The sequence below is a fragment of the Micropterus salmoides genome, unplaced genomic scaffold (genome assembly GCF_014851395.1).
Source record: "Micropterus salmoides isolate LMB-PRFRI ecotype aquatic unplaced genomic scaffold, ASM1485139v1 Ms_hic_scaffold_11, whole genome shotgun sequence".
NCBI lineage: Eukaryota > Metazoa > Chordata > Actinopteri > Centrarchiformes > Centrarchidae > Micropterus > Micropterus salmoides.
This window is the reverse complement of record NW_024040152.1, coordinates 6,299,051-6,325,475: the sequence shown is the minus strand read 5'-3', so window position 1 is coordinate 6,325,475 and position 26,425 is coordinate 6,299,051. Positions and strand designations below refer to the sequence as shown.

The window sequence follows — 26,425 nt, the reverse complement described above, 5'->3', positions numbered from 1 at the left end:
TATTCATGTTTTTGTCTAACTCACTTTTAACAAATGAAGCAATGTTAAACGTCTGTGTCTAAAACACAGCAGTATAAAAAAATACAAAAGCTCTGGAATGGTCCTTTAAGGCATGTAAGCCAAAGCAGAGATACTAACGATTCCTGATGTTTATATACTGCATGCACATTATGAAAAAAATTATTTCAATTTTAAATCTTCCAGTCTGGTTTTTCTAAGATGTTTTATATACATATATTGAAAAAAAGAGATCATTTACCTCCACACACTCGGTGGGCATGCTCGCCGGCTTGTCAAAAATCTGAAACTGGTACCAGCCCGGAGTGAGGGAGTGGTCACAGATGAAGTCCTGCAGGGCCGACTGCTGCAGCCAGCTGGAGCTGAAGGTGGTACTGCGGTAGGGATTCTGGAGGATGGAGTGGCCTCCCAGTGCACACTCTGGAGGGAGTACTGCAAGCGTAGCCAGAGAGACAACATAAGTGCTGGATGCGCACCAGAACTGTCAATACCAATGATATATGGAATATATGGAAGGCTGGTCTGTATTAGAGACAAAGCTCATATTTTTGATTTTATCATTTAGGCTATGAATACATTTACTGAATAAGACTGAAATATGAGAAATAATTTGGATAGACACTTGTAAACAGGAGTAGAGCCAAACAAACGAAGACACAACTGAGTAAAAATATATTTTTTTTAATTCAAGAACATTTTACAGTGGTAATAAAAAATATATAAATAATAGTAATGAAGAATACAGATTGTGGATTCAGTATAAATAATAAGCAATATATTAATTCTAAGTCACTGGATACCTACTGTATGTAGATGTAGTGCTGGAAGAAGTACTAGTATTTTACTACTAGCAGCAATACCATAGTGTAAAAATACTGTAGCAGAGTGAGAATAATAATATTGGCTTACAAAGCTAGTGGAGTAGAAGTATAAAGTAGCATAAAATGGAAACACTCAAGCAAAGAACTGCATATTTGCTGTTTTGAGCTTTCTGTTTAATTTTAAAATCGTGATCAGGAGCAAGTAGAGGAGTCAGGAAACAGGAGCTAATTCAGGTGAGCTCACTTGTTCTTATTAAACTGATTATGTTAAACTGTTTGTAAGATCATCACATAGCAATACACAATACTCTAAACATCATAAAAAGTTTCTTAGAAGCCTTTAAACTACTGTTCTAAGAGGTAACATACCAGTATTTATTTACAAGCAACCACTTATATTTACTTGATAAAATATTCCTGTGTTTTTGCAAATCTACCTAAAATTATATAACAGCATATGCAGTAAAAATGCAAGCTCTTCTGAAGATACTGTACACGCTAGTGACCATGGATAGATTACTCAATGGGCCTACCAGGCACAGGCCCACATGTGCCTTTGTTGGCCGTCACTGTCAAATGTATGGGTGTCCCGATAGAAGCTAGGATGGGGCCCTGTGTGTAGATTCCCAGTGTTCTTCCACACTGATGCGCGTGAAGTAAGCAAAAGAAAATAAGTATGATGAAACGTGATGCTGAAGTCCATCTGGACAGAGTTTGGATTTCTGCCTACTTCCAGGATGCTGGGAGAAGGGCAAAAAAGTCTGAAGAGGTCAAAACTTGTGTTGCTGGAGTTTTGTGGTATAAAATCACAACTTTAATGTGAGACCAACAGGTTTCAACTTGTGGCCTTCATCAGAGTCATCCATGGTCTTCATCAGGGAGTTCAGACCTCGTCAAAGTCCATCTGGCCAATCAGAAGACGTCACTACCACATGAAAACCCTCATCGCATGTTAAATTCAGGACAGTTGTGATGATGTTCCTCCACAAAAACAACTGCCATCATGGCCACGAGCCTCCTCTTGTCTGAACCAGAAGAACATTCAGGACAACAGTCTAAAAAAAAGGCCCAAATCTCCACAGCATTTTACATAATAGAGCAGGTCCAGGAACAGGTCAGTCTGGGTCTCAGTCCTGACAGCACAAAAACAAACTGAAGTAGACTAATCTACTTATAGGTGATAAGATACAATTATTTACTGTATGAACCTCCACCTGCCATATGGCAGTTACAGGCAGGCTTATTTAATATGTGTACTTGATTAACTATAAATAAGGTAAGTTAAAGTATCTTCTCACACCTGAACACATTTGAACTTTCCCATTACATCACAGGCAGGAATGTAACCTGCAGTTTACAGGTTTTAACTACAACAAATTCATCACTTCCTCTCCTAATGAAATAAACTACCACAATGACCACTGACCAGACTCTTGCCAACTGGTGCCAACACCAGCGCGAGGAAATCAGTTTCAGAAAAGACCTGAGCTGGAGCCAAACCTAACAGCATTATTATTAATGGAGTGGCCTCCCAGTGCACAGCAGGATGTGACTGCTGATATCCATATGATCCATTTTGAAGATATGGTTCCACATGAGTTGTACCAGCAAGGGAGGAAGTACTTGGTATTCATCAGCTTGTGGTAAACAGCTGTTGGAAACCCCATTTATTTTGCTTATGATAAACATGTTACAAGAACATCTAAGAATCTCGTCTTTGTCAGTTTGAGGCCAAATGTGAATTTAAATCAGGACACACACACAGTTTGAGTTCTTCGAGACTGGAGCAGCCAATGAATTAAAACAAGGACATCTTACAACTGTGCACAAAACATTTACCAAGGAAGAAGTCAAGGCAACCTCTGGACATGACTCTACAGTGTTTTGTTGTGACCACATGAGCCATTTCTATGTGCGGAACTGAGAATGGGCAGCGGCTACAAGAATCAGCAAGAGAGGATCAAGACAAAAATTTGACCTTGATCCAGACCTCTGAATCTCCAATCTCATCTCAGATTTGTTCAGCCATTTAAATAGGTCTGGTATTGTACCCATTGGCAACAAGTGTAATGAGACTGATGCAGCAGCAAAGGTTGTTGTAAGTCAACTTGGAAAAACTCAACATATTTGGAAATTAAGGAGAGATGTAATGTTGAATTACAGGAAGTGAAAAGAGTAACTTTGGGAACCAGACACATCTTCAAGCTCTTTTTTCCTTTTGCTTTGACAAATACGTCAGGGCCACCTCCCATTTTGACGGATTTCCACGGATCTTCCTGGATCCGGTCGGGCCAATCACAACCATTCATCTAATATGGGGTGGGTTTGATACAATGACCTACAGAGGATCGCTGTGGAGACCATTTTGTAAAAAACCATGCCAGCTGCTGCAGATGCTGGACTGTTTGAATCCGCTATCACGGCAGTGCTAAACAAATCGGATGGGTTTTTTTCTCTAAAAGAAGAAAAACAGTACTTTTGTTCATGAAAAAGATGTGTATACCGTACTTCTGACAGGAGTTTGTAAGTTTTAACTACGCTACATAACATATTTCCTTGTTATTTCCACATTTCCTCCTTTTGCACCTAGAGGAATTTTGGTCTGTGCCTATTGATAAAGCCCCTTCCAGGCTTGAAAACAGGTGACTAAGGGGGCAAAAGACAGAGAAAGACTTGATGTTTATAGAGTGTGACTTTAAAGCATGACTATAAACAGTGAGAACAGAGAGGAAGATCCAAGCTGTAACCAAGCAGTAGCAGTCCTCTGCTTCTGTGCACTGCAGCAAAGTTTTCTGGCCCTGACCTGAGAGGTCAAGTGAAAGGTGATAGCCTGAGTGAGTCTGCCACAGTGGTGACAGGCAGACAAGCAGCTGAAGGAGACAACAGGAGATGTCGAAGCTGCCTATAGACATCCCTCATTCTCAGCGCCTGGTCGCTTTAGTCCTCATCAGCTGGACAGGAACTCAGAGAGTCCACATCCTGTCAGTGAGCGCCTAGAGCCAACCACCCATATAGGTGAAAAGATGGTCTGTCTCATGAGAGCACAATAGGCCTCCATTACACTCTGACCATAAGACCTGGAGGTTTGGAGCCTTGGATGACAGTTACATGATGGATGAGGTGTCTCCTTCCTTTTGGCAGGGGGACAAAAAACTACCAGTGGAATATTGAGGACATGGAGCTCTGTGGTACATCGTGATTAAATCAAAACATTTTTGTTTTGTAAATTTTTCTTACAGAAGAAATCGGAAGTAATCATTATCACCACCAGGGAATAGTTTAACAAGATGTTTGTCCATTAAATTTGTGAAAACAGTGCGCACGCTGCTCCTGTACCGCATTAAAACAGTCGAAGTCAGAGTTTTTGAATCACTTAAAGGGGTGAGCTTACCTGTTTGAGCGTGCATTGCGTTGGAAAGTAAAAACACAACGCACGGAAGAAGTTTCAAAACTGTTTCAAGTCTCATCGTCCTGCTGCTTCCACGCGCGACTTTGCAACCAAATAGCGCGAGCACGGAGCGCGAGGACTGGCAGCCCTTTCGCCGAAAGTCCTCTGTCTGCTCGGAGCAACAGGAGCGCAGCGCAGCGTTTCCGTTATCCGACCCAAAAGTAGAGAAGCAGGAGGGAATCCGCGCAGGAGGTGGTTCAGGTTTGTTAAAGTCACTTGTGGTTGGAGCGTTGGAGGCTGATCCCAGACGCCGGACTGCGGCTGCTGAGCACAGACTGCTGCAGGCTGCAGCATCGTAGTGTGTTAGGAGGGGCATCAGCGGGACACCTTCCCATGACCCAGACCTCCAACACCTCTGCACACATCTGAGACCAGAGGTGGAAGAAGTACTCAGATCTTTTATTTAAATAAAAGATGTTATACCACAGTATAGCAATTCTCAGCATTCAAACTATTCCTTAAAGAAAAGTACAACAGTATACGATCAAAATACCTGAAAGTTACTCATTGTGCATTAGGCCCACGCCCTTTTCATAATAATATACAATATTATATTGTTGGATTATATATAGGCTACTCCTGGGTAGCTTAACCTATAAGATATATCAGACAAATGTATTGCAGTAAAAACTACAATTTTCCCCTTTGAAATGTGAACAAAAGTGAACAAATACCTCAAAATGTATCGAAGTACTTGAGTACAATTTACTCAATTAATCTAAAACATCAGAAAATAGAGAAAGATGAAAGTCATATTTTCCCAGAGCCAGTTGTGGAATGTAACTAAGTACTTTTACTGTTACTGTACTGTACTATACTTTCTTGAGTAATTCCAATTTAAACTATACTTTATACTTCTACTCCACTACACATCTGAGGGACATATTGTGTTCTTGTGTTGTATTGTACTGCAGTACATTTATTTGAAACTTAAAGTTACTAGTTATTTTTACATAAAAATATGACTATGCTTATATGATATGATATATGATCTGATGCAGTATTATACCACTAATATAAATGTCTCAAATTGGCTCTATAGTGACAAACTACAACATTAATATGCTCTTACATGTATTTGTAAGTGATAACAACAAAATAATGTACTATTCTATAATATTATAATACATTGAAAGAAGCCACTCTGCATAATGATTACCCTTACTTTTGATACTTTAAGTACATTTCACTGATAATACATTTAGTTAAGGAACATTTTTAATTCTGGAATTTACTTGTACTATGGTCTTGGTCTACTTTTACCCAAGTAAAGAATCTGGGTACTTCTTCCACCACTACCCAGAGCCCAAATATATTCAATTTACTGTAATGTAAGATTGGAGAAAGCCGTAAATCTTCACACTTGAGAAGCTGGAACCATTATCAAAAATAGTTGCCTGTCAATCAATGAATGACTCTATATCAGAATCTTAATTTGATCCTTCTGGGTAACTACTCATTTAGTGAAAAAAACATTGTAACTTAGTGATTTTGTTTGCTTTCACCTGTATTAATGTGACAGGAAAACAAATAATTTTACATGAAAGCCATGTGCATTAAACAACAGGGCTGCAACAAACAACTAACTAATCGATTAATCATTTTATCTATAAAATGTGAATTGCTTGTTTAATCCAAGTCCACACCCTAAAGATTATATATAGGTTATATCACAAAGAACAAGAGAGTGTTACTATTACTCAAATAATCTCATCATTTCATTTGAATACCATGATCCGACAAAAAAGTAAAACATGTAAAAGTCAACATTGTCAGTCGACATATCAAGTTAAAATTTTATTTATAGGTCAGGTATTAGGCATAAGGACTAAACTGCAAAGCTTGATTTTGTATTTATAATATTCTATATGCAGATATAGAGACTAATCAGTGTGAAGCATCATAAACCTAACAATTACTTTATTCTGTAGGGTTCTCTTTTCTGTTTCACCTTTACTATCCAAACATAAAAGGTATCCACTACATCAGTCCAATTACACGGGGTTTCTGTTATTCAAAGCAAATTAAAGTATTTTTTCTAAATCGACTTGAGTCTGTAAAACTGTCTGCACCAAAGTTTGTTTTGTCTGTTTCTAAAGGGGGGGGAAAGCTGACTGGTGGTCTAATCATGGAAGCTCACTACTGGCCAGCCCGTGGTATTTCATTAGTCACCACTCCAAAGCACTAAAACAGATGGCCCACATGCTGCACCTTTCAGGGAAACGACCTCAGCCAAAGAGTGGGATTTTGGAAAAGCCAGATATCACATTCATGTCCTTTTCCAAACTGCTCCTTTCCATTATCACGCTTAAACTGCAGCCACGCAACTCAGATATAGAGTTTCACTGGCTGGAGCTGATTGTTCTTTCATGGCCTGAAACTGATCTCTTTAGAAGGGGAAATAAGAAACAGAGGAAGTGATGGCTCAATCTGTCTGCTTGTTCATTCATTGATGTTAGATGAAATGTTGAAAAAGCACGGAATAAAATGTGTGTTAGTTTGGTCAGTTTTATGCTATTATGGTAAGAGCTACAAGGATAGATAAAGTTAGAGTCTCCCTGCAGAGTATAAAGTCGATTATAAACAGGAAACCATTAATTTCATTATTAGTTGGATGGATATTGACTATAAAATGTAAGAAGAAAAATGAGCCCAGACTTCCCAGAGCCCAAGGTGACATCTTCAAAAGTCTGGTTTTGTCCAATAAGCAAAAATGCCAAATTTTTGCTTAAAAAGTGGCTCAAATCATTGATCATTTATTAAGATAGTTGTCAGTTGTTTCAGCTCTACAACAATTTTCCCTTCTAAAAGCAGTTTGAGCTGATTTTGCTTGTTCAAATGGGGCACATTAACTCTTGTAGAAGTAGAGACTCTGCAGTAGTGTTATTTTTTGGAAACTCAACCCGATGATTTTGCCAAGTTCCAGCAGGAGTACTATTTTTCGACGGTTAAAAGAAACTGTGAAGTATCAGTAAAGTCAGACAATGTGTATGTCTGTGATTAATGTTGAATAAACCTTTGGACAATTATCTCTGCAGGTCTAGAGAGAACCAATGGGAAGCTGACAGCTGTGCAGGTTGTCGACTGCTCCTCCTGTCTTATCCCAGTGTAACATGGAGGTGCCTGACTGTCTTGTTGAGACGCTCGTCTGTTTGACTCCCAGGCGGAGGAGGGATATAACCTCTCCCTCATAAATCTCCTGGACCATCAACCTGCTAAAAGCCTGGAATAGCCATCAGGTAAAAACCTACTTTCTTCCCCTTTGCTCATATCTCTTCTTACACAACCAGCAATTAAATCTCCTGGCTCCCTGGATGGAAAACATGAATCCATGTCCAATGAACATAAACATACATACGTAGATAAATGGCATGTGTTCGTTTGTAACTTTTGAGGTAAATCCAGGGAGCAAAAACAAGCGGTAAACAAATGGAGATAACTGCCTCATTTAATACTTAAATCTACACACATGAGCTCTCATTATAATCAGCTTTGCAGACGTGGGAGAACAGCAACACTGCAGTGTCCCCTGGGAAATGTGATATCAGCTAAATGATGCAGGGAATGTAAACTGTATATAATTACCTTAACCTCCACCACTGGTAGGAAAGCTGATTGTACAACTGAAAATACTACTACAACTTCAGTGTACGGACGGCAAACACAGGCAGAGCAGGAAAGTGCAGGAAAAATCTAAATCATGTTCTAAAGGTCTAAATGTAAACACACTTTCCCAGTTTTACCTCTTTGTCATCCTCATTGTTGTTTGTCACTCCATCATCGCCTGCACGAAAACACAAGTTGAAATGAATAATTCTGCACCTGGACAAGACTAAATCAGCATTCTGATTTACAGCCCACATGAGGCTGCTCTTGTTCAATAAAGGGTGAAAGTGCTTATTTAACACACTGAGATAGATGATGGTGCTTCCCATGTGGTGAAAATTTGGGCAACACCATGTAATAACTTGTCAGCTGGTGTCTTGGCTAACACACGCATGTTTTCAAAACGCCAGTGAAGATTCGTCTTAATCACTCAGGCGGTACGACGGAGAAAGTTTAACCCAGATTACTCTGACTGAAGTAAAAGTGGCATCACACAGTGGAAAAGCAGTTCCTCTACAAGTAACAGTTCTGCATTTAACAATTTACTCGGTAAAAGTAAAGAAATATTGTCAGTAAAATGAACCTGGAAGTTAAAACAAGTTAATAATTGCCACTACTCATTTTGAAGACGGGTTCGTTTTGCTGTTTGGATTTACACACTTTCAAACTTTCAGATCTGTTTTTTTATATTTTTGGGTATTTGATGTATTTAATCGGAGAGAGTACAGTTGAGAGCTGGAAGTGAGTGGAAATGACATGCAACAAATGTCCCTGGCCAGACTTCCAGATCTGTTCAAGAGGGATGGACATTAAAAACAACGGGAAGCAGCTCTGTGTCATGCTTTGAGCTAAACATCGACATGCTGCACACACACTGCTAATGCTGATGCCAGTAAGTGTAATGTTTACTATTGTTTTCATCTTACTTTAGCATGCATGTTAATATTCGCAAATTAGCACTAAACACAAAGCTGAAGATGATAAATGTCATTAGTTTTGCAACGTCAAGATTACTTTGCAGAAGCATGTCTTTGTGTCATACTTAAAACCCCTGAGATAACAAAAAAAAACACCCTTAGCTATTATTTGTTAAGGGTTGCAGGTATTTGTTCATAAACCAAAGTATTGGCTTGGAATTTAAATTTTGACCTTATGATGGCGCTAGATGAAAAGTTAAGGGATCAATAAAGTTATTACAACAAACATCCTGATCCATAAATGTCTGATCCAAAGAGTAGTATGTAGCTGCAGTACCGGAGGCTGCAGTTTCAGGACCGCAATCCTAGGACCGGAACGGCATTTCTAGGACTCTTGTTTACTTTGATACTGCCAGCTAGCTATGTTACTCTTGACAGCCCCCTGAAGCCAATTACCCTTACCACAACCATCACTGAGTGTGTGCCTAAACTTAAGTTATTGATTATATGCATGTCGACCTGTTAACCCTACAGCTGTGCACCTAGCAGACGGGGTTTACCTCCTTCGTGTTGCTGTGCATTACCGGCACCACTCCACTAGATGACGCTGCCGCAAAAGAACTGTGATCCCAGGTTTGCGAGTGTCCTGTACTGCAGCTACATAATATTGGATCCAAATGTCATGTCTCACTGAAAAAAACACAAATGTTAACCTCATGGTGGCGCTAAAGAAAAAGTCAGGGGATCATCAAAGTCCTTGAGATTTTGTCCTTTGAGGAACATTTATGTCTGTACAAAATGAGCTGGCAACCCAAGTGGTGGACCGACCGTCAGACTGACCGACATTCCTAGAGCCTCACTGCTAGCATGGTTAAAAAAAATAATATAAGAAGGAATGACAAAAAGAAAGACAGAGAGTGAGCTGAAGACAGATTACAAAAAGAGATAGTTGCAATTTTCTAATTTAATTCATCTCATGTTTTCAATGTAAAATCTGTAGAAGTATCCATACATTAAAGTACTATTGAAATGTGTAATTAGGTGCAATACTTGAGTAAACTGACTTGAGCTGCCTAACTATCGAGAGCAGGAACACATCAGAAATGCTGAGTGTGGGTTTGTTTTGTAGCTGATCCACGTTGCAGATGGGATTGCTTTGTGTTTAGTTACTGTAGAGGACAAATGTGACCTCAGAGCAGCTGGGTCATGACACGAGCTATTCCTGCCTCCACCCCCGACATCTAGCCTCCCATCACATGCCGCAACCCAGACTGACCACTCAACACGCTGCCAACAATGCAGACAATGTCTTTTACAGTCTTTGATCCAGTAACAAACTAAATCTCCATATCTTATCAGAGTCAAACATAACTCAAGACTGTAACAAAGAGTCATAAAATAAGTCATAGGTGAGCCTACCATTAAATTTGAGAGCCTTAAAAGTTAAAGACACTAAAACATTGATGGTAAACACCAGTTTTTTTTTACTGATACTCAACAATGACACGTAGCAGAAAATTAAGTGATGCTGAAGTATACACCAACAGTAGCATCAGTAGACTATAATGAAATAATGCTTTGTTTCTTTGCAGATCTGTTTGCCTTAAAAATATCTTTCAAAATGTGTCCCACCAAGCATCCAGTGTCTTGATAAATCTGTGTTTAGTTTAGTCTGCTTTGGTCCAAATGAAACGTGAGAGGGGTGACCATACTTCAAGGTTACTTTGCAGAAGCATCTCTTTTGTGTTTTAATATACTTAAAGAGTTCAGGGTTCAGTGAGTGAGTGATTTGTCCACATTCATGACATTTCCTGATTTATGACATTCACAGTATACCTCCCTCTTTCTGTCTGAGCTGAAATGAAAGTAAAGAGGAAAGGGAAGGAAGAGCTTTTGATCTTGCCTCAGTGACAGTGCTCAAACAACAGTAAAAAACAGATGGAGGTCCTGACACACAGTCAGACATCGGAAAGGAATATAATAAAAGTCCAAAAATGAGACCAGTAGTTTCCTCAGCTCGGTCTTGGGTACTTCGTTTCACCTTGTTTCTATTTCCTTCAGCAGTTACGTAGACATAATTTACAAGCTTCCGCGTGTTACAGCTTGATTTATCTGTGGTACAACAATGCAATTAGGCTCAATCATGTTGTCAGAGTGACATGGAGACGTCTCTGAGGCCCCTGAAAGGCAGGGTCAACCTCAAAAGGCTTCTGTCATTGTTTCAGCCAAGCCACTGATGCACAGGGCTGTAAATGTCACTGCGCACAATGGTAGGGGTTTTTCAGACACACAGCTGAGGGGCAAAAGGTTGAGATGGAGCCTCTGAAGGTGGCAGCTCCTGGTTTAACTGGGGCAGCGAGGTCAGCTCCTTCACAGGCGCTGTTTGGTCTCAGCTTGGGTTTCCCGTTGCCTTTGCCCCCTTGTGTCAGCTGTCCAAGTTGGTACAAAGTCACTGCTGCAACTACTGTGTGGAAAAACGCGGCTGCATACAGAGCCGTGTTCACGTAAGGGGGAGCTGCTCTGCTTACTGTCTGGCTCTGATGTTTTTTGTACCATTATGATCTCCCATAATACATATTCATTATTCTATTACTACAGATGCATGATTGCAATGTGATGTTACAGTAACTTCTAACACCTGCAGCTCAGCTTTTACTTTTTACATAAATACCGCCATTTACCATTGACCCCTGTGAAATGTCAGGAAGGTATAAAGGACTGAAAACATATATACCACCCGAGCCTAGTCTCCCCCAGCTCCTGAGGGAAATATCTTTAAATTATCCACTATGTTCATAAGCTAGCCTGCTGGTTGGTGCTGGGTAGATAGCGTACAGCGCAGTAGGTTTATCAGAGCTTTTTTTTTGTTGCTGATAGTGAATCAACACAATAAAGTTGTAGACCAAAACAATGAGCTTAAAAATGCAACAACGCTGTTAGACACACTTAGATCTGAGAGGAAAGTCTCTGTGGAAGTGACCCCTTTCACATCACACATAGTCTTTTGACCTGTTGTTAATATGAAATTATTGGTTAGTGCAGCTTTAAACTTGTTAAGACGTTTTAATAAAAACGTTTTGATAAACATCACAGTGATGTATGCAGACGGAACCACCAGTTAAAAATCTCAATGATGAGTCATGAACTGCATCCAGGGATTTTAGAAGATTGCTTAAAAAACCCACCATCTTGAAAATAGAGGAAACTATATACTGTATTATAACTGTACTTTTATTTTATACTATATGTTTATATCTGACCACTTGGGAAACCAGCTGTTTTAGTCTAATCAATACACCTCTTGGCGTAAAGGATATTCGGCAGCCTTCCTTTTTTGCAACAAGCTCCTTTCCAGACTATTTCCCTGACTTTTCTAAGGTTGAGTGAGTAAAAATGGCTTCTGGCAGACATTAAACAGCTTTCTCTTTCAGGGCGATTGCAGCTTGAATCTGGAAGAAGCATCTTCTCTGCATGCCAAGTCCTGGCCTGCAGCTGTTGACTCATACTGGACGCATTCATGATGCTGGTGAAATACACTGAGTTAGGGACAGTACATTCATCACTTTTAAATTAGAGCCAGTTCAGCTCTCACCATTGACCAAATCCTACTTTCTATGCTGTATTTGACCTCCTCTGCCTCGGTCTGAGCTAAGTTGCTGAAATTACTAAGGAGAGTGAACTTGAACTGCTTCTGTTAAAAGAATAGCACTTCATACCATCAGCTGACTGGAACCACCTGAATTATATGCTGCCCTCTGGTGGAATTATCTTGACATTACAAATTCATACATGTTTCTGTTACTTGTGAGGACATTGTACAAACTTACAACTACGTACATTTATAAAGTGCTGTACTTGAGTATACTTTTGAGGTACTTGTGCTTTACTTGAGTATGTCCATTTTCAACTCAACACCATATCAGAGGGAGATATTGTACTTTCTACTCCACTACATTCCTTTGACAGCTACACTCTCTCAATGCAGTGGATGTAAGTAAAAGATGGAATTACTTCTTTCACCGCTGCATACTTACATTAGTTCCCAGAGATTTAACCTGACCTTAAAGCCCCTGTGTAGAGTTGTCTGTAATTACAGGATCTTGCAAATTACTCTGATGATACACATTTCTGTAGGTAGAAATAGACAATGCTTAAATACTCTGCTCCTACCTCCTGGAATAATGTACAGCAGTCTCAGACTCTGAAAACCCCTTTTATTGAATTAAATTTGGGACTGTTACTCATATATTGCACTGGACTGTAACTATACTTTAATAATTTTAATTACCTTGTTTAATGTCTCATATTCTATATACATTTTTAAAATCATATTTATCTGTCTTTTATTTTGTCCTGCGTTTCTTTTAACATTTTTCTTAATGCCATTTTATGTCTTACGTAAAGCACTTTGAATTGCCTTGATGTTGAAAAGTGCTATACAGAAACCTGCTGTAACCAAAAGCCAAGTTTTAAACCCTTTTGTTCCCAGATGGAAGAAGACTCCCTACAGTGTGACTGCGTAAACAGGATTTTTATTGCAGCTCTACTTTCAGACTGCAGGCAAAAGTGGTAAAAATCTCACTTCCCCCATATTTTCTTGCTCATATGTGACTGACTTTTTATACAGTGTGAACAGCAAATCATATGGAATCTTATCTTTTCAGTTCTGATGCGGGAAACTTTTATATTTGTTCCTAGATCGACATTCGTCACAATTCTGCGCTGTCGGGAGCCACTCTGGGAATTCAGAGAGGGGGAAGGAGGGAGCCGCTGACAGATGTAGTTAAAAGTAGCCCTTGAAATTTTAGATGAAATCTGTTTCTGTAAAGCCATTCATGTCACGATCCCACCACTCCTGGCTCCGACTCCACAAAAAGTCATAATTCAAAATTTAGCTCTCTTTCTCCTCATCTTCGTCCTTGTTATCCTCTGGTCAAGAATTCCCCGGCTTCCACTGCACATCAATAAAAAAAAATGTAAACGCTGACTTCAGAGGCCTCCATGTTTACTTCTGTTTACCTCTGCCGTCTTTGTTATTGTTCTTGCGCGCATGCGGGTCAGTTCAGCACTGTGAGGAGTTTACACTAGAATCTGATATTGGCCACATTTAAAGATTAATGTGAACAGCCAAACAAAACAAAAAAAACCTGAAGTGAGCACTAAGGCTTGCAGTGCGATGGCTCTGAAAACACAAACCATTTTATTTCTACAGTAAATACTTCAACAACGTTCTGGCACACCACATAGACGTGTCTCACACTGCCAGATTTGTAAATGTGAAAATAAATATAAACATTTGCTCTTCAAGACAGAATGAAATATGATAAAAACACATACTCTCATATCTGTAAATGAATATCCTACTTAAATGGATTGGCTTGGTATAAACTTTTTTTTTTCTTGTGTTCATAGGGCCTTTGTTTGCACTGTTGCTACGTTTCTGCTTTTGTTAAACGTCCTACTGAGCTCAGCCCACTTAACGTAATTCTTTTTGTTCAGAAGACTGAAGGCGCTCGTTACCAAGCAGCAATTTTATGTGTTGTGTCTGTATCTACCCTTGTGCCACTGTCGGATACTTTCTCCTGAGGCAGTACAACAAGTCCAACTTCAAACTCTGTGGATTTACATTTGCACGTCTGTAGAAGTAAGTGACAGGTCAGGAGATATCTCCAGGAAATTCAAGATGCCTAATTTTTGTTAATCAACAAATCAAAATGGCTCCCCAGAGTTTGTTGCATCCACTGTCCTCATTCTGCTTTGAGGAAAAAACCAAATTCTCTGCCAGTCAGAATCTGTCTTTTGCAAGAAGCAAATGGTTCGCACTCCCCGAGACTCAGAGCCAAAGCGACGTGGGGAGCATCAAGCCACCAGATTTCTCTCTTAAACTGTACAGATCTGTGTCAGTTCCTCAAAAGAAAGAAAAAAGAAAGACACATTCAAATCTAACTGTGCCTCAACCTTATGAAACAAAGAGGAGAACTGGAGTTTTTCTACCAGAGGTTTTACATGAGAAGTACCACAGTGAAGACCCTCCAAAGTTCACCACATCACACCGGCCTCCTGATGCTCAGGAATATGAGCTGACTTTTGTCAAGACAGGGAAGTACCCTTCTGGACCTTACAAGAACCCCAAACCACATAACTTCAGACCGGTAAGTGTCTGCAAACACAAATTGTGCATTATACCTTATTCAGAAGGGTTTCCTGAATATCTCTTAAAATGGTGATGAACATGCAGACTGATACAAGAAAGGCAAGAAGACTCATTGTCAGGAACAGTTTGTAATGTTTGCTTTGACCACATGATGGCGATAAACACAACAGTAAAAACTTCACTCTATTATTACTCTTTGCTTTTTATCTGACTTCAGCTTAATGAGGACCTTCCAGGAATAGTTACTACATATGAGAGAGATCCTGGTAACCTGAATTTTAAATTAAAGCATATGGACATTAGTAAGTGGATTCACTACATCTTTTTACATTTTTGGTTGAAAAAATGTGGTATTATAGATGTTTCCATTGTATATGTAAACTGTGCCAAAACCTAATTAATTTTGTGTCAAGGTGTGCAAGGTCTACCAGATTTTTTTTAAGGCGAGCAGAACATGTCTTATTCAGTCAAAAGCCTGTTTTCCTAAATTTTCAAATACCATTATGGGTTCAAATGACTGACTGAATTAAAATATTTTCTTTTCCAGTTCGGACCACTAGATGCCAGTCAGATTTTAATTCAAGGTCCACCAAGACCAAGATGGACACCTATAAACCTGCAGAGCCAAGATGGGATGCAAGGCTCATACTTCCTCAGCCGCTCTGGCCTCCAAAATCAGCGTCCTATTCTGTCAGTGGCGTTATGACATCATATATACATAAAGAATCATTTATGTTACTTTACTTAAGTATTTCCATGTTGTGCTACTCTTTCTCCACTACATTTCAGAGGAAGACATTGTAGTATTTAATCCATAACATTTATCTGATATCTATAGTTACCTTTAGATTAGTACAGAACATATGATGAATTTATAAAATGTGATGCATTGTTGAAGATTACACTACCCACCAGTATATGAAGTAGTTAAAATGATTTCCTGCTTGACAAAGTACAACAGTAAAGTAACGTTTACATATTTATACGTCAATAATAATGATCAGACAACAATGAGGACTTTTACTTTTGAAACCTTTAAGAACATTATGTTGCTAATACCCATATATTCTTACTTAAGTACGTTTTGTATAATGGGGGTACGTTTATAGTGTGGTATTTCTACTTTTACATGAGTAAATTAGTTGAATACCTCTTCCACCACTGACTACATGTTATCACAGTATAATGCTGTCAGAGGTGTTTATACTTTACTGCTTTTTCCCTGTGCAGGAGTGAAAAACTCAAAGTATTACCAAAAACAAGCATATGCAAGTAACTAAATAAATACTCATTTGGTTTAACATGAGTTATAGGCAAAGTGGGAAACATATTTTGTTTGTTTAATTTACATCGTTTGACTGAAGCTACCTGTTGTATTTTACATTAGTAATTTACAACAGTTTAGACAGCTTAGAGTTACATATAATTTAATACTGACATTGAATGTCTGTTTCACAGAGACACAGACGAAGAAGAGGAGCATACAGCGCATTCTTGGACCGTGTGGAGGAGAAACTCTCAAGATCGTGGAAAAATTGCTAAATCATGACTCTCTCCTTTCAAATCCATTTTTTAAATGTTATTTTTATATTTGAATTTCTTTGTTCAGCTCTTTCCTTAAACTGTATAATGTGGAAAATTAAATTAATTAGTTTAAGTATTGAATACACATACAATTCTAACAGACAATGAGCATAAAACAAAATAAATGTGACTAGTTTTTATTGTTGTGTCTACTGTATAGTTTTAAAGACTAATTCAATTATAATGTATGTTTTTGTACATTTACTACAATTCAAATTTATTAATTCATTACTAACAGATATTTTCCAAAGCTTATTGTGTTTTTTCTTTAATTTTGAATGTGTTCCAGGCAGCTACAAAGTTTGAATTAGTTTCAATGCAATTTAAAGGGAGCACATGTGAAAATCATCTCAACTGTAAAAGTTGCAGTATGTTATTGTTGAGTTGTAAAAAAGCTGAGAGCACCAAGTGAACTGAAAAGGACTGAACATATCTGACATATTCAGAGATTATTATTGTTTTAATCTTATGGCCGAAGACCAGCAGTGGCTGCGGTGTCATGAAGGTCATCGCACCACATTGTGTTGTGAAGCCCACTGCTGCACTGACAGCTGCTCATTCGGTATCCCAAGAATTATAAACACGTGAAGCCTGCACATGTTTGAAGTACATCTGAATGAGCTGAACATACATGTTTAATGAGTCATCTGTGACTCTGTGCATAACTCGGAGACTAAATATAAAATGAAAAGAATATCAGTCACATTAAACCACATGACCCACAGGCTGCCATGTGTTTTCTTATTTTAATCCCTTGTTATCCTTTCCAATAGTGAATAATGTAATGAAATGGAGATTAAAAAAAGCATATTGCAGCATGGCTAATAAATATTCTACTTACTAGTTGTGTAGTTCTTTACAGGATTGTGCAAATGTCTTATGGCAGTTGGGACAAATCTATACAGGGAAAACAAAGTAACCAAAGTCAAAAGAAGAGTGATGAAAAATCCTGGGAACACAATAAATTTCATCCAAATCTGTTCCATAAATCCTCTATAAAAGAATCTACAGTATAAAGAATTTAGCACAGGACTACCTAAATAAACACATAAAATAAAACATACTGTAAGTCTATTGTATGGAATTGGTTTTATATTTATTACATTACAAGTGCAAAAATACTCAGAGCCTTTAGCTGTTTTGTTTTCTTTTTGTTACTTTTCATTATATCGTTTCTGTGCTGTGTTTCTGAGAGTTTCAGAAATTTTAAGAGCGGCTAATGACTGATGGACCATATGTAATCTGTCTTATTAGCTACAGAGCATAAATACATCTATGAAAATAAAGCAGGTTAAGGAATGAAGTAATAAATGAAGGGATGGGTAGATGGAAAGGTGGAAAAATGGATAATGAATCGGATATCATTTAAAAGTTGAAAATGATGCTGTGATTATCATTTTAGACTTTTATTGTAATTGAATTGCATCATTGTTTGTGTTTTGTACTTTCTGCTGAGTTTTGCGTATTAGTATAAAAGCCCATTTTGGACTTCTACATTCTACATATCATAAATGTTTAAATATATGACTTTTATAGTTATTTTATTGCATCACTGTGTGTTTTGTGCTGTTTTGTATGAACTGTTTGCTGTGTTTTTATGTATTTATATAAAAGCCCACAGGGACAGGCTTCGCAAACTATCTTAGGCTGTAAAAGAAAATTAATAGCCTATGATAATAATATACATATGCAATACAATATTCAAATGTTGTGTGTACAGATTGCTAAAAGAAACTGAATCAAACAAACAATTGTGAACTAAAATAATTCATAAACAGAAACAGGTTATATAAACCAGAGGCTAAGAGGCAAGTTTGTTATCTTTCATGTCTGATGGGCTGCAGTCAACGTGGTGCTTTTCCGGCTTTCCCTGACCAATCGTTTCAAACAAAAACACTCAAATGAATGGGGCGGCGCTGTTTCTTCACAGCCAGACACACACACACCCTCTATCTCTCTCCACACACACACACACAGCAACAGACAGAAAATGGACAAACGTGACTCGCCGAGTTGAATCAACGGTGAGTCTCAATTTCTACTTTTAACGGTGACCAACGTTTACTGTTGGTGCGGCAAGGCTAACGTTAACTTACTAGCTAGCTTATCGACGAGTATCCCTGCGTGCTATCTAAATGTCCGTTGATGGTTTAACGTGGGCTGACGTTACAAAATACCGCGGATGATAATGAAGCTTCTTGTTGTAGACTTAACTGGCCTGGGTTTTATTTGACAAGGAAATCAGAACTATATTATCTGCAGTATCTGCAACTTGGTGGTACGATATAACTGTAGCGTCATCTGGACAGCGCTTGTAGAGTTTTAAACATGAACAACTTTTAAATGAGATGTACCTTTTTTTCTTATGACAGTTGAGTTGAAGCGGCCTCTCCATTGTTTTTGTTTTTTTTGTATAATATAGTATAATATATATATAATCGGCTACAATCTGTTTGCGGATCAATAACGATAAAATGTTAATGTCAATAGTAAAATAGCGTGACAGACAGACGGAGCAACAGGTGATCCTGGTTCCCGGGCAGGCGCGCGATTGACAGCCGTGTCGGCCAATCAGCAGACAGAAAAGAGAGGCCACGCACCAATCGTATGCGCCCTCAGTGTTCGTGTGGGCGTTGATACAGACTGACAGCAGTGTCATCAGCGGTAGATCCACACTGGGACACCGAGGACAGACAGGGAGGGTTGGTCTGTTTCTGGGGAAGGATTTTTTCCGTCGTCGTTACATACCTACGAATTGGAAATATACCGTGAGTTGAATTTCAGGTTGTTTAGGCGTCGGAGAGGACCGTGTTTCTGTTCAGGGAGGATTAGAATGAATGTTTTCTCTACGGATGGCTCAGACTGGTAGGTAATGTTAACCACTTTTGGACTCGACAAAAAATTGCATTTGTTGCACCTGCCGTGTAAATACTTGTCAGTCCTCTATAAATTTAACGTTAGTGCAATCCCATATCCAGATAAGTCATTGGAAACTAAGCTGTATTTTAATTACAATTAAGGATGTAATATTATACTAGAATTACAGCAAAACTAGCAAACAGGCCCCTATAGGAATGTCAAAATGATACATTATGAGATGAATAAATTAAACTACAGTACAATGTGGTGTCTCTAAGCACATTATTGTAGACTTGTACATTAATTTAACGTAATACGGTGATTGTAAACTCCTTGTTGTGTGACTGTAGGTGTTTGATGTGGTCTTGGATCATGCCTTTGCTCTGATCTCAATATGAAATTGTGATATCAGACTAGATATAGTGTATTGCTCAACAGTCTTTTCCTGGTCATAAATGATGTTTCGCGGTGAGCGACGCACTACTGTGGACTGTGGAAATGATAAATTGCATGTGAAAATCTTCTAATACCACCAAAAACAACCCTAAAATGTCACCACATTTTCAGTCCCAACGTATTCAGGCAAACTATTTAGCTATACTTATATTTTGCATGCTGATGATAAATGTTTCCTCACTGCTCACTTGAGATTGCAGATATCATGATAGAGACACCAGCCATTTTACTCACAGTGATTTCAAGTCTAGCTTGAAAATTTTTGAAAATGAACATAACACTTGCCCATAAGAATGAAAAGTTGCAAATGCACCCTTGCTCAAATAATTACACTTTACTGCTACAACCATACTTGTTCTGGTGGTTTATGTTAGCAATCTTTAGATAGATGTTGTGACACTTACATTACTCAGTTTGTTGACTTTTTGACTCTACTTGTGCTATTCTTTTACTTTTTTTTAGCTCATACAGATCAACTAATGACATCGTCTTTAAAATAAACAAAAAAACAGACTAGAGAATCTTGGGAAATATAGGGTAGTTTAATGTGCCATTATCCTGTAATTACCACCTTGCTGCTCATTTACATAATCTCGCTTTAAGTGCTACTGCTTCTGTAAGCTTGTGTTTTACCCACAATAACATTTGCAGTATGCTTTTCAGATAATTGCTGCAGTCAGTGTGGAATATCAGCAGCTCTCAGGATTATTGCTGGACAATTGGATCAAATCTCCCAAATCACCAATCCTCCCCCATGAGGAAAGATGGGGAACGGATTATCAGAGCAACCTAGCTTCTTCTCAGGCATCTCGTTCTTCCAGTCTTTTCACATCGCCATCCTCGGGCTGGACTCCGCTGGGAAGACCACCGTTCTGTACAGACTGCAGTTTAATGAGTTTGTGAACACGGTGCCCACCAAAGGTTTTAATGCAGAGAAGGTCAAGCTGTCTCTGGGCGGCCACAGGACTGGGACGTTCCACTTCTGGGATGTAGGTGGCCAGGAGAAGCTACGCCCCCTGTGGAAGTCGTACACGCGTTGCACGGACGGCATCATATTTGTGGTGGACTCTGTGGATGCAGAGCGCATGGAGGAGGCCAAAACGGAGCTCCATAAAATTGCCAAGACCTCTGAAAATCAGGGGGTGCCCCTGCTGGTGGTAGCCAACAAACAGGACTTGAGGCACTCTTTGGGACTTGCTGAAATTGAGAAGTTGCTGGCGTTGAAAGAACTCGGCCCTGCAACTCCCTGGCACCTTCAGCCAGCCTGCGCTATCATAGGAGACGGACTCAGGGAGGGCCTGGAGAGACTCCATGATATGGTTCTTAAAAGGAGAAAGGCACTCCGGCAGCAAAAGAAAAAGAGATAAACTTCTTATGATAATGACTTGTCTACTGTTATATGTGAAGGAAACAAAGGATATTCTCATGGGTGGACACAGGCATACATTGCAGGCCCAGATTCAGCATACTGAGTTTTATCAGTCCAAAACTTGAGATTCACTGTCTTGGTCTTGTGATAATGATGCTATTGATCAGGAAGTGACACATAAAGGAATACAGTATGAAGATGAGAAAGTTTCAGACATGTGTGGATATGTTAGAGAGTTTATTTGGATTAAAAAGCACTGAGGGTTTGGGGTCTGGAAGGGTGATAGAAGTTAAGGATGCTGTATGTTTCACAAATGGCTCATGGCTGTTCCAGACAATATTACCAAAAATAATTTAAGAAAAGGCTTTGACAAGTTGAAGGGTTATTTGGTAAATGATAAAATTGTTACAACAGAGGAGCAAAATACATCAGTTTTATTATTCTGTTATATATGGTATTATAATTTGTTAATTTTTTTACACTGGACTTAGTTTAACAAAAGTATTATCTTGTATTATCGCATTATTATCAATTTGTTTGCAGGCTTACATCTCTTGTTTTTTAAAAGCACTTTAGATTATCACTTCGAATGAAGTTTACAGTTTTTAAATAGAGCATATTGTGTTGGATTTTACAGAAATGTTTGCGCAAAATACAACAGATGCTACTGTAGTTGGTCCACAATGACCACATTGTCATTAGACAGTGTATGCATTATGTTTTGCTTAATAAAACGTTTACAGCAATGTTGAAGTGTGTGTTATGGAGGGTATAATTATATCCACTTTGTTATTGGAGCTTCTGTTTAAAAAGCAGGTACAAAGATGTTCAGGATTGTAGCCTTAAATTAATTTTGGTTATGGAAGGCTTGAGCTTAAAATCCATGGAGAGGGATGACTATTGAATCAAGCAATATGTGAAAACATTTGTCAATGTGCCCTTTAGCAAAGCACTAAACCACCTGTTCCCCAGTGGAGCTGCTGAATATTTGACAGGACAGGACTAGTTGTTCTGTCACATGTGAATGTGATGTAAGGGGTTTCCGAAAAACAAAATACATGCTCAGTCATCCTACCTTGTAACTATCACTTTAAAAAACTTCCTCGGTGTCATTTTAAGCAACAATGATTGTGTTGACAGAAGGACACTCCTAAAACTAAGAGCTCAGTTTAACTGATTGCATGCAGGTGAAGAATGCTGTGTTGTCTGTAGCTATTATAGCCTTTATTTCTCACCAAATACACACGGTGAGTTACAGTATTTGCATGTTGTGTATTGAGCTAACTCTATGATATCGCACCATTAGACTGTCAGCAATATTACCCGTGTCTGTACCCATCAAAAGCAAACCTGGTGCACATCAGAGACGCTTAATACAAACATCCAAAGAATTAATCCAAAGCTCTCCACATAAAAACTAAAATGTGTTTTCATGATTGGCTGCTGCAGTGTAAAGGCCTAAGAAATGCACTGATGTGTTGCTGCATAGACAGGCCATCCTCAGGACTTTAAAATGATGTCGTGGCAGTCTGGAGGCCAAAAACCAGCGCAACAGGCTGGGGCAGGAGAGTGTGAAGCCAGGGGCATTAACGAGTATTTTTGGAGTGAGCTGGGCAGATATGTAGCCCAGTGTATTAACGCCATTTGCTCTCCCATCCCTTTTAAACAATTAATGACTGTGAGCCCAACAGGCCAGTGCAGCAGCTGGCTTTCTAAAATAACTCTGTGATGCAGATTGGTAGTTTGCACTGTTCTCAGACTCAATCACCAAACATCCACTTCATATAAATATCTGTTCCAGTTAAATGTGATAATTGTGACCTTGATTTGCCTTTCGGTGCTGGATCTCAGGGGGTCTATTGAATTAAAAAATAGAAAAATCATGTCATTCGTGCTAGTTTTCAAACATTTTTATGACTTCAGGAGTGTAGCAGAACGTAATCATTGGAATACTTATGTAGTTATTTGAATCTTTTTGTTGCTTTTATGACTTTATCATATAGTTAACCAGAGGTGAACAGGAGTTAGGGCAAAAGGAAATAGGTCCTGGTTGGATTTGAACCTAGAGTAGCCTATTGGTTGTCAGGTTCCCAGAAATTCCCATTTTTGTCATATGTTGATGAATTATGTTTCTGTGTTGGGAAACCCAGGTGCCTCTTCACAACTTGTTTGCCAAGGAAGGAAACTAAAAGAGGGCAAAGGTATATTCACACTTTTCCTGACTCTACTTCCTTATCTCTGCAAGCCACGTCAGCTTTTTCTGTGTTTGTGTGTGGGTGTGTGTAACTCAAGTCATACGTCCTGTCCTGCTTTCCCTCCTTGTATGCACTCAGGCCATTTCTTTTGATCTGCTGAGGCACTCACCAAGGGATTACCGGTCAAATCGAAAAGCTTATTTCACGTCTTCAGCTTTATTTTGGCTGACTCAGATTAATGTGTCTCAAACCATATAGAGTGACTAAATCAACCATAATCACTTTACTTGATCATTTACTCGATACAGTTTATACACTTGCTTGTAGAAAGGGCTTCTTCTGTCTGGTCCTTTAACTCAGTCTTTACTGAAAGGTGGATTAGGGTGAATAATCTCTCATCCAGGGGCTCTGCATTAACCCATTAACCTCATATCGAGGGCTTGGCACGAAAACGCTCTTACCAACATGAAATGAAAGCACACTGCTTCATGAGAATTTCTTGTTTGGAGTAGCTCATCCATACAAGAATTCCCTCCCATTATTGCTTTTATACTGCGCTGGAGCCATCTCAGCTGCTCTTGGTGAGAGACGCCTAAGGCATGATCGGCTTTGGCAGTTATTTTCCAGGTTGGGCTGCACACAGCTGAATACTGTACAAAATGTTCTACTCTGTGAGAACATGTGAGAGATTTACACACATCTACAACACATGAGAGAGCTGCAAATTGGGAGGAGCCGCTGGTTCCAGAAGGATTTCTCCACACTGTAAATTCCCATGTCTAGGTTTTCTTTTAATTATATCCTCAGTGTTCCTCAACATTGACGCACCCTTGAAACACTCAGCATGGAGAACACAAGTTATCTTGGAGTCTCATGAATAATTTAGCCATACTATACATTTGTGTTCATCTGTCACAATTATTTCAAGTTAAATTTTGGGAAATTTTGTTTGATATGTCAGATGGCTGAAAATAATACATTTCCCATAAGCCTCAGCCACTGTTGACATTAAAGCCAGTTAGTTGTTCCAATGAGGACAGAACACCACACCATAGTTATTGAATTCAACTAACATTGGCCAAAAATCTATATATATAATAGTGTAAACTTCCAATCGCTATTAATGATGCATCAGAATTTGATTGGATGTTTCTCTCTGCAATGCTTCTTGGGAGTTGTAGTTGACCCCTTTCCTGTTGTTAAGGGCAAAGGCTTGTACAGTCCCTTTCCCAGAGTTGTGAACTGCCAATTTCCTAAAACTGTCTATGTGTGGTACTTATGAACCCTGAACCACTACTCTGTAGACCAGTGGTTCTCTAACTCTTACAAACAAAGGCAACCCGGTAGTGCACGCACATGCATCTTTTTCAGCTAAAATTACTTCATGGATATCTATTTAATGAATAATATGTATCAAACCACTAAAACAAATAACACAGATGTAAATGAATATAAAATGAAATAATATAATGGCCTATTACCAATCACTCAGAAAAAGAAATCAGCAGTTTTTAGCTATACTGATAAAGATAAAAGTAGGTAAGTATGCTAATAGGTAAAATTGGCTCCCATTTAAATTTTCAATGACAAAAACAAAACAAACCTGTCTTTATGCAAAAATTTGCATATTCAGACACAAACAGAATACTGAAGAAGTCTGAAGTCTTCGTTTGTAATTGAAAATAAGGAGATTGGCACGTTCTGGTTTAGTGTAGTGTAGTGTAGTGTAGTATAGAAGGAAGTACATTTAAAATTGCACCATAAAGCTCTTTTTCTGCATGCCCATGACACATTAATGTTTTTGTCAAACTGCACAACTTCACTTTGGCATAAATCTACATCCAGAGGGTTTTTTTCTTCTATTCTGCTGAGTTTTGAGCTTTATCCCATTGTGTACTTAAAAAGGGGACATAGCAATATATTCATACTCCTAGCCTGCTTGTTATGCAAGGTTATCATGACGAGATTCATTTTTCTTCCCCCAGTCTATTGAGAGCGAGTGGCCTATTTACATGTGAATTCCTCCCATAGCCCCGCAGCCTCGCTCAAAGTAGTGAACGGGGCCACCTGCAAGGGTGGGGGGGGGGAGTGGGGGGGTGCGCTGTTTGAGGAGCTAGAGAAGTGCACTCCTGTTTTCTTTGGTGCAGTGAAGAGAAGCTGGTTTCATTAATCCTTTGGATCCATGGAGACAGAGAGAGAGCTGTGGCAAAAAGAACACAGGCAAATCAATTAAGATCAAAAATTTCTGTGGCAGTGCTGTGATTCCTGTCAGACATTTTTCTGTTTATGTTGCTGATTACATATTCTGGTATGAATGTTGAAATGAACCATGTTATCTCCCACAAAATAAGTTTCTATACCACTAACTAATCTGCTTTGCCAAATATGTTTTGCCAGAAACATAATTTCTGCTTGGATTATATTCAAAGTGTCAGTATGCTTCAAATGAAACTTGTCAGATTGTCGAACAGCTTCTGAAACACCCTTCCTCACACATCTCTGTTACAAATTGGAGGGCCTGAGTCCAGCAATTTATGTCAGTTTCCAAAATCAACAATCCAACGATTATGCCGAGTCTTTTCTTAATCTGGTCATTTTTAATTCTTCACAGATACTTCCATTACATTTGGTGTGCACAAATGACACCGTTAAGGTGTTAGTATGGTTGAAATGAACTTGTTCATACAATGTGTCGTCCGACCACGTCTGTTTATAGCTGTTAACGGCCATACTCGAAGGTGAAAAGCTGGCCGGAATACAGAGGAGCGAGGTGCAATAATGTTCAAATGGGGATAACGGCCCACACATGTCAGTTTTTCCAATAAGGTATTAATGGTAGGAAATATGATATCCTTATACTGCAGATAAGTCACAGGGAGGAGGTTGGCGTGGGCGGCTGGGCATACACAGCACCGAAATTTGACACCAGAGACGGGGGTTTGCATCCTACATCCCATATGTTGTTACGTTTAGGCTACTAAAACACTTATTCGTCAGC

General features: G+C 38.9%; 3 protein-coding genes and 2 long non-coding RNA genes across 7 annotated transcripts in view; 4 read left to right on the top strand and 1 right to left on the bottom strand.

Moving 5' to 3' along the window:
* vwdel (von Willebrand factor D and EGF domains-like) overlaps positions 1 to 4,618 on the bottom strand; it is a 33,708-nt gene extending 29,090 nt beyond the window's left edge. For both annotated transcript variants that reach the window (XM_038710591.1, XM_038710593.1), the window contains exons 1-2: positions 4,231 to 4,618; positions 260 to 450 (exon numbers count right to left, since the gene is read on the bottom strand). In XM_038710591.1, coding sequence (XP_038566519.1) covers positions 260 to 450; positions 4,231 to 4,603 — 564 coding nt within the window. In that variant the 5' untranslated portion in view covers positions 4,604 to 4,618. The remainder of the gene's footprint in view (positions 1 to 259; positions 451 to 4,230) is intronic.
* Positions 4,431 to 13,139, top strand: LOC119897075. Its single transcript, XR_005443348.1, has 3 exons — positions 4,431 to 4,488; positions 7,326 to 7,526; positions 12,242 to 13,139. It is a non-coding gene; the product is annotated as an uncharacterized LOC119897075 (long non-coding RNA).
* Positions 13,140 to 13,301: 162 nt separating this feature from the next.
* On the top strand, positions 13,302 to 13,794 carry LOC119897076. Its single transcript, XR_005443349.1, has 2 exons — positions 13,302 to 13,379; positions 13,509 to 13,794. It is a non-coding gene; the product is annotated as an uncharacterized LOC119897076 (long non-coding RNA).
* A 373-nt stretch (positions 13,795 to 14,167) lies between these two features.
* On the top strand, positions 14,168 to 17,411 carry si:dkey-30e9.6 (uncharacterized protein LOC564083 homolog). Its single transcript, XM_038712294.1, has 4 exons — positions 14,168 to 14,968; positions 15,182 to 15,230; positions 15,512 to 15,654; positions 16,423 to 17,411. The coding sequence occupies exons 1-4, from the start codon at positions 14,525 to 14,527 to the stop codon at positions 16,504 to 16,506; spliced, it is 720 nt and encodes a 239-aa protein (XP_038568222.1). The 5' UTR covers positions 14,168 to 14,524; the 3' UTR covers positions 16,507 to 17,411.
* A 1,053-nt stretch (positions 17,412 to 18,464) lies between these two features.
* arl4aa (ADP-ribosylation factor-like 4aa) lies at positions 18,465 to 21,982 on the top strand. Of its 2 annotated transcripts, none has more exons than XM_038710619.1 (2): positions 18,465 to 18,572; positions 20,527 to 21,982. In XM_038710619.1, exon 2 carries the CDS (start codon positions 20,628 to 20,630, stop codon positions 21,228 to 21,230), a length of 603 nt encoding a protein of 200 aa, XP_038566547.1. In that variant the 5' UTR covers positions 18,465 to 18,572; positions 20,527 to 20,627; the 3' UTR covers positions 21,231 to 21,982. The 2 variants fall into 2 exon arrangements, with proteins under 2 accessions (XP_038566547.1, XP_038566546.1); XM_038710618.1 differs by lacking the exon at positions 18,465 to 18,572 and adding an exon at positions 18,694 to 19,413.
* The last annotated feature ends 4,443 nt before the right edge of the window (positions 21,983 to 26,425 follow it).

Bases quoted from the DNA above. Each gene is read 5' to 3' on its own strand.
- si:dkey-30e9.6 (XM_038712294.1), top strand. From the start codon at position 14,525: ATGGCTCCCCAGAGTTTGTTGCATCCACTGTCCTCATTCTGCTTTGAG. The intron at 15,231-15,511 runs GTAACCTGAATT...TTTCTTTTCCAG, and splicing joins TACATATGAGAGAGATCCTG to TTCGGACCACTAGATGCCAG. The intron at 15,655-16,422 runs GTCAGTGGCGTT...TCTGTTTCACAG, and splicing joins CAAAATCAGCGTCCTATTCT to AGACACAGACGAAGAAGAGG.
- arl4aa (XM_038710619.1), top strand. From the start codon at position 20,628: ATGGGGAACGGATTATCAGAGCAACCTAGCTTCTTCTCAGGCATCTCG.